Source organism: Oncorhynchus keta, unplaced genomic scaffold, assembly GCF_023373465.1.
Source record: "Oncorhynchus keta strain PuntledgeMale-10-30-2019 unplaced genomic scaffold, Oket_V2 Un_contig_19179_pilon_pilon, whole genome shotgun sequence".
Lineage (NCBI taxonomy): Eukaryota > Metazoa > Chordata > Actinopteri > Salmoniformes > Salmonidae > Oncorhynchus > Oncorhynchus keta.
Window position 1 is genome coordinate 148802 of NW_026281323.1, and position 7034 is coordinate 155835.

General features: G+C 40.9%; 1 protein-coding gene across 1 annotated transcript in view; it reads right to left on the reverse strand.

Annotated features, from left to right (window-relative positions):
* Positions 1–5081, reverse strand: part of LOC118366573 (collagen alpha-1(VI) chain-like) — an 81493-nt gene extending 76412 nt beyond the window's left edge. Inside the window, exons 1-3 of the mRNA XM_052504438.1 lie at positions 4917–5081; positions 4285–4428; positions 1079–1208 (exon numbers count right to left, since the gene is read on the reverse strand). Of these exons, the coding sequence (XP_052360398.1) occupies positions 1079–1208; positions 4285–4381 (227 nt within the window). The 5' untranslated portion in view covers positions 4382–4428; positions 4917–5081. The remainder of the gene's footprint in view (positions 1–1078; positions 1209–4284; positions 4429–4916) is intronic.
* Positions 5082–7034: the final 1953 nt, after the last annotated feature.

Here is a 7034-nt window from a genome sequence, read left to right on the forward strand (position 1 = left end):
CCACCTCTGGGTTACTGACCCCTGCCTACCCCTGACCCTGAGCCTGCCTGCCGTCCGGTACCGTTTCCCCACCTCTGGTTTACTGACCGCTGCCTACCTGCCACCGTTTCTCCACCTCTGGGTTACTGACCCCTGCCTACCTTGACCCTGAGCCTGCCTGCCGTCCGGTACCGTTTCCCCACCTCTGGGTTACTGACCCCTGCCTACCTTGACCTGTCTATTGCCTGCCCTGTTGGATTATTAAACCATTGTTCATTTGATGTGTCTGCACCTGGGTCTTACCTTCATACCTGATAATATCTGACATGGTACAGGTCTATTCTTTTTTTTAAGCCCATAACCATGTGTGTGAGGTGTATACTTTTGTTTCAAGGTAGATTTGTTTAAGACTAACAAGAAACACTCTGTGTGACTCTGTTTTAGCCCACAGCAGTATGCTTGTGCTTTTCCAAGAGCATCATATTAACGCAACCCTGAGCACCATGTAAGGAGAGAAGCTGCTCTCATACACTACCTCTCAGCCCCAATTCATCACTGTAGAACCACAGTTCACACAGAGGTCAACACACAACCGTGTTCATAAGACTGCATGTAGTGAGCCAGACCTCCTGAGATGATCATCAACAACACATTGTCAGGAGAACACTACTGCCCAGAGCAGCTATCAATGGTCATTCTGCATGTCGCTTATCAGGGTGGGTCTGAGTGTGTGGTGAATAATACTGGTACAATATGACTGTATTTTTGAATAATGATGACAGAGGGGAGTTTAAGAACTGAAACAGGAGGTATTCCGATGGAAACCTCTGTGGGAGGATTGATATTGTTTGGTCTGCGCTAGTCTGTGGGGTGAATAAACAGTCAGGCGCGAGTTTCCCAGAAGCCTTGTCGCTAACATGACACTTGATTTCTCTTGGCAAGCTCGCCATAATCATTACTACGTAGCATTAATTACCGTTTAGTTGCCAAATGTCATGAATTGAAGTAAGGGACCTGAAAGCACCCATTGTTAACCACATAATTCCTTAATGAATACCAGTCATGTAGCTGAAACTGACAGTATGGAGGTGATACACACCTAGTATTGAGCTGGTCCACAAAGTCCAGGGCAAACTGCTTGATCTGATCAACAAAGGAGCCGTAGGGCTTGGCCCTCAGTGCCACACTCTCTGAGGTGTCCAGAACAATGTACACATCCGCTGGGCAGTCTGGGGAAACAGGAAGGGGAGGATAATGTTAGATTTGACATGGCATAAAATAAATGTACAAAATATTTTTTTAAATGGTGATACTGTATAGTTTTTCTTCTTCTTTTTATTCTGGATACCGAAACAGGCTTATTTTTCATTAAACTGACGGGTTAAATTCAACTTCAGGACAGTTTTCAACACATATGATGAAAATGTACTCTGTTTTAGTCATTTACAAAAAGAAAGGAACTATGAAAAAATCCATGAACAGACATTATGTGGAATTCCCACTGGTGAGCTCAATTCCCAAGCATTTCTGAAGAACTGCTTCTTTATAGCCAACTCAGCCAAGGATCATTTTCAAATGGGATGACATCTCTTTACAAAATATTTGATAGAAAATGATTCAAATAAAAGTGAAAGTCCCCCAGTAAAATATTACTTGAGTAAAAGTCTAAAAGTATCTGGTTTTAAATGTACTTAAGTAGAGTGGTGGAAAACATACTCATTGTCATAAAATTACAAAGTAAATGCTATACATCAAATTCCTTATATTAAGCAAACCAGACGGCACAACTGTATTTTTTTTAAATGTACGGCTAGTCAGGGGCACACTGCAACACTCAGACATAAATGACAAAGGCAGTATTTGTGTTAAGTGAGTCCACCAGATCAGAGGCCGTAGGGATGACAACGCATAATATTGATACAGTATGTGCGTAAATTGGATATTGCTGTCCTGGCTGATCATTTGAAATGTAATAAGTACTTTTGGGTGTCAGGGATAATTTATGGGAGTAGAATTTACATATTTTCTTTAGGAATGTAGTAGAGTAAAAGTAAAAGTAGTCAACAAAAAAATATATAGATACTGAAGAAAAACAACGACTTAAGTAGGACTTTAAAGTATTTTTTACATAATGACTTTACACCACTGGTCATTGCTATAACAACTAGAATGCTTTCTGAACACAAATCCAATTTGGTCACAGCGTTTGGAAAGTCAGTTTTCCAGAATGGATTTGAAAAGAAATTTGAGCATTAAGGCCTGCAGTGTGAACAAAGCTTTAGCCCTATACAGACACATAGAGAAATGGCTGGTTCAATCCAAAGATCTTAAGTCAAAGGTCTTTTTTCACAGGTACTCCATATATCAACATGTAGTAGAGAGATTACATGCAACCTCGTAACGACTGCTCAGAGGATATTGACTGACAACAAGATTTGCTGACTTCCCTCTGTTTTCTATTACAGGGGTTGAGCACATTTGGGTTTGGTTAATCAATTTGGCCACTTTCCAAAATCATATATCATATCCAGCACGGAAGAACGGTCTATTCAGAAAGTATTCAGACCCTTTGATTTTGTTACGTTACAGCCCTATTCTAAAATGTAGTCAATAATTTTTTTCCCCACAACAATCTACACACAGTACAAAGTGAAAACTGTTTTTTGACATTTTTGCAAATGTATAAAAGATAAAAAACTGAAATACCTTATTTACATACGTATTCAGACCCTTTACTATGAGACTTGCAAAAATGGGGAGAAAGGCCTTGATCAGGGAGGTGACAATGAACCCGATGGTCAATCTGAAAGAGCTCCAGATTTCCTCTGTGGAGATGGGAGAACCTTCCAGAAGGACAACCAACTCTGTAGCACTCCACCAATTAGGCCTTTATGGTAGAGTGGCCAGACAGCCCACTTGGAGTTTGCCAAAAGGAACCTAAAGACTCTCAGACCATGAGAAATAAGATTCTCTGGTCTAATGAATCCAAGATTGAACTCTTTGGCCTGAATACCAAGCGTCACGTCTGGAGGAAACCTGGCACCATCCCTACGGTGAAGCATGGTGGTGGTAGCATCATACTGTGGGGATATTTTTCAGTTTCAGGAACTGTGAGACTTGTCAGGATCGAGGAAAATATGAACGGAGCAAAGTACAGAGAGCTCCTTGGTGAAAACCTGCTCCAGAGCGCTCAGGGCCACAGACTGGGGCGAAGGTTCACCTTCCAACAGGACAATGACCCTAAGCACACAGCCAAGACAATGCAAGAGTGGCTTCGGGACAAGTCTCTGTATGTCCTTGAGTGGCCCAGCCAGAGCCCGGACTTGAACCCGATCGAACATCACTGGTGAGTCCTGAAAATAGCTGTGCAGCGACGCTCCCCATCCAACCTGACAGAGCTTGAGATTATCTGCAGAGAACAATGAGAGAAACTCCCCAAATACAGGTGCGCCAAGTTTGTAGAGTCGTACCAAGAAGACTTGAGGCTGTAATTGCTGCGAAAGGTGCTTCAACAAAGTACTGAGTAAAGGGTCTGAATACTTATGTAAGTGTGATATTTCAGTATTTTTTATTTGCAAACATTTCTAAAAACCTGTTTTTGCTTTGTCATTATGAGGTATTGTGTGTAGATTGGTGAGTTAAAAAATAATTTAATACATTTTAGTATAAGGCTGTAACAAAATTGAGAAAAAATAAAGGGGTCTGAATACTTTCCGAATGCACTGTATGTGAAAATTGCACATTTATATGATCTGTGGTTAACAAGATAAGAGGAAAGAAATCCAAAGAAGTGCTTCTCTGACATCACAGGAAGGATACATTTATTTTTTTTAACTGTGATTTTCAAAACCTTCAACGAGTTTCTAGCCAGAAGGAGGCTATTTTTCTTGATCCCCACATCACCGCCAATCTCATAGTGTTCTAAAATCACTGTTTTTAAAATGTTGAAACTTTTGATGTCATCGTGTAGGATGTTTTAAAAAAAATATATTATACAAAAAAACGTGTTGGCTATGTGTTGACTATGGTAGAAAAACAAACGGTGCTGGAGATGATGATGTTTTCAACCAAAAAAATATTATACAAAAAAATGAGGTTGAAATGTGATGGAGTTGCCCTTTAAAGTGCATCTAAATTAATATGTACTACCCTTTCACTTGGAAACATTAAGGATTCTTGTGTTTTATGCTTTGCTTTGGCAAATGTTCAACAGATATTAAGCATTGGCATAACATCTTGCTAAGTAAAAAAAAGAGTGGGCAGGAGAGCAAGGCTACTCAGCTACAGCTTAGCTTGATAGCCTACCATAGAGGTCTCCTCTGTTCCTCCCATTGAGAGAGCAGGCACCATGGACTAGCGTCACCAACGAGAGAAGTAGAATAGCACCGGTCAGCTTCATCATGGTAGAGGCCCCCTGGAGACGCAGGGGAGAAGGGACTTCAGGAGAACCTAGGCCAAAGAAAATTATTCAATGAAAAGAGAATGTTTAAGCACATCCAGCTTGGGTGGTCAAAGCCTGAAACCCCTCTTCACACCCAGCCTCCATACATCCTGTTGTAGGTCTTTGTAATCATCATCCAAATATAAATGCATCAGAATTTTCCTCAGTCAACATCGGTATCTACTACCTACCTTCAATAAGTCAACAAGAGTAAATGCTTTTCAAAAATAAAGTACAGTGTTTAAAAAAACATGTATTGACAAATTATTTTCCAATACTGTTATTTCCAAATGCTTTGGTGTATAATGTTTATGACTTAACTTCAGATCCCATTGAATCCACACTTGACAACGGAGAGGTTTCCTTACCATTCTAAAGACAAGTGGCATGGTTCTAACCTGACAAATGAATTTGTTCCAAACTCTTCTAAAGTGACCAGTGGTAGGTTCTAAGCACTTTAGAATACGTATGTGTTTAATAAAGTGGCATTTCTTACCTTTCTCTTTTTTGCATATGTGTTCAAATGTGAATATCCCACAGATTTGGGTTGTCCAGGTGTGTTTGCTTCTCTCTCTGCTAGCAGTCTGTGCAACAGGAGAGGGTGGGGCTCACCTGCAAAGTATCCTCCCATCTCATACAGTTTACACCCCACACAATCCTTACTGCTACCTTACAGCAGCTTCTACTGAGGCCGATAGACTAAATTACAGGGGATTTAATAAAGTAGGCTACACAAATACATAGCACACAGTGCAATCTTTGGATGAAGTATCGCTGTGTGTGGTCTAAAATTTTGCCAGTAGTGAAGATTCAAGGCCCTCTGAAGGTTCAATGTCCTCTTAGAGAAGTTTCTACAGGATGCACTTCCTCACATTATAACAGTTTCACAGTCTTCACCTCAGAATGACATGGAGGTCTGACTCAGTCAACTGAACAAGACTGTGCGAAGAATGAGAACACAGTTCTTGGCTAAAGTTGTTAGATTCAAGTGTCTGCAAAGTCCAATCTAAACAATGTAATGGATCTCAAATAGCATTTGGCTCTCCCCAGATCAGACCTGAAGGAGTCCTTTCATTGCAATAAACTTGGCCTTGATGGAAACATTGACGAGTCAAGCGCCCAGCTACCTTTTCTATCTCACTCTTATGCAACACTGAAGCTAAAAGCTATGTCAAAGTGTCCTGGTAAATTGTTTTTTAATGTACAATAGATTTCTCATTTCCTCAGACATGAGAAAATAGAAATCTCTTGCTCTAACACAGGAGTTCGGTGGCACCTTAATTGGGGAGCTCGGGCTCATGGAAATGACTGGAGTGGAATCAGTGGAATGGTATCAAACACATGGTTTCCATGGTTTCCAGGTGTTTGATGCCATTCCATTTGCTCCGTTCTGGCCATTGTTAGCAGCCTCCATTAAGAATAAGTTCACATGCAGATAAGTGCCTGCAGCATGCAATTCAAATCTGATATGGACTGGTCTTTGTCTCAGCTGGGCCTGTTTTCCCTCGGGCTAACATAATGGAAGTCAGGAACTGCGAAGCCCAAACATGCAGATACATGCATCCCGCATGCAACCTGGCTGCCACCACTGACAGAACATCATGCTCCTAAGTATGGATGGAAATGTTCAGCCTGGTGGGCTGAACAACAACATGGTAGACAGGGGCAAAGATTTCCACAATCACTCAAAGTAAATTGCACACTGGTTTTCTTGTTCAACATTTAGTTGACCAATAGATGATTGTATCTCCTAACTTGGTATAGGCTCTGAGATGAAATAGGCTATGAAGTCACTCTCCTATCTCACAGCAATAGGTACTATAATAGGCTACTATACTATATATTTTAAATAGGCTACTAGTCTATTTACTTTCGAGGATGCTTATTGAATGAGAGACAGATCAATGGTAGCTTAACATTTGTTGTGTAGCGGTAATAAACCAGTCATGTAAGACAATAAGAGACATGTCCTGCTGTAACGATATGCACTGAGAGTCGGGAAGCAAGTTCAGGGAGTGAGTGTTTTAATCAAATAAACATCATTCAAAACCAGAAACACTAACAGCACACAGACATGAAACTGAAATAGAAACAACGACACCTGGGGAAGGAACCAAAGAGAGTGACATATAGAGGGAAGGACCCAAAGGGAGTGACATATATAGGGAAGGAACCAAAGGGAGCGACATATATAGGGAAGGAACCAAAGGGAGTGACATATATAGGGAAGGACCCAAAGGGAGTGATATATATAGGGAAGGAACCAAAGGGAGTGACATATATAGGGAAGGACCCAAAGGGAGTGACATATATAGGGAAGGAACCAAAGGGAGCGACATATATAGGGAAGGAACCAAAGGGAGTGACATATATAGGGAAGGAACCAAAGGGAGTGATATATATAGGGAAGGAACCAAAGGGAGTGATATATATAGGGAAGGACCAAAGGGAGTGATATATAGGGAAGGAACCAAAGGGAGTGATATATATAGGGAAGGAACCAAAGGGAGTGACATATATAGGGAAGGAACCAAAGGGAGTGACATATATAGGGAAGGACCCAAAGGGAGTGATATATATAGGGAAGGAACCAAAGGGAGTGATATATATAGGG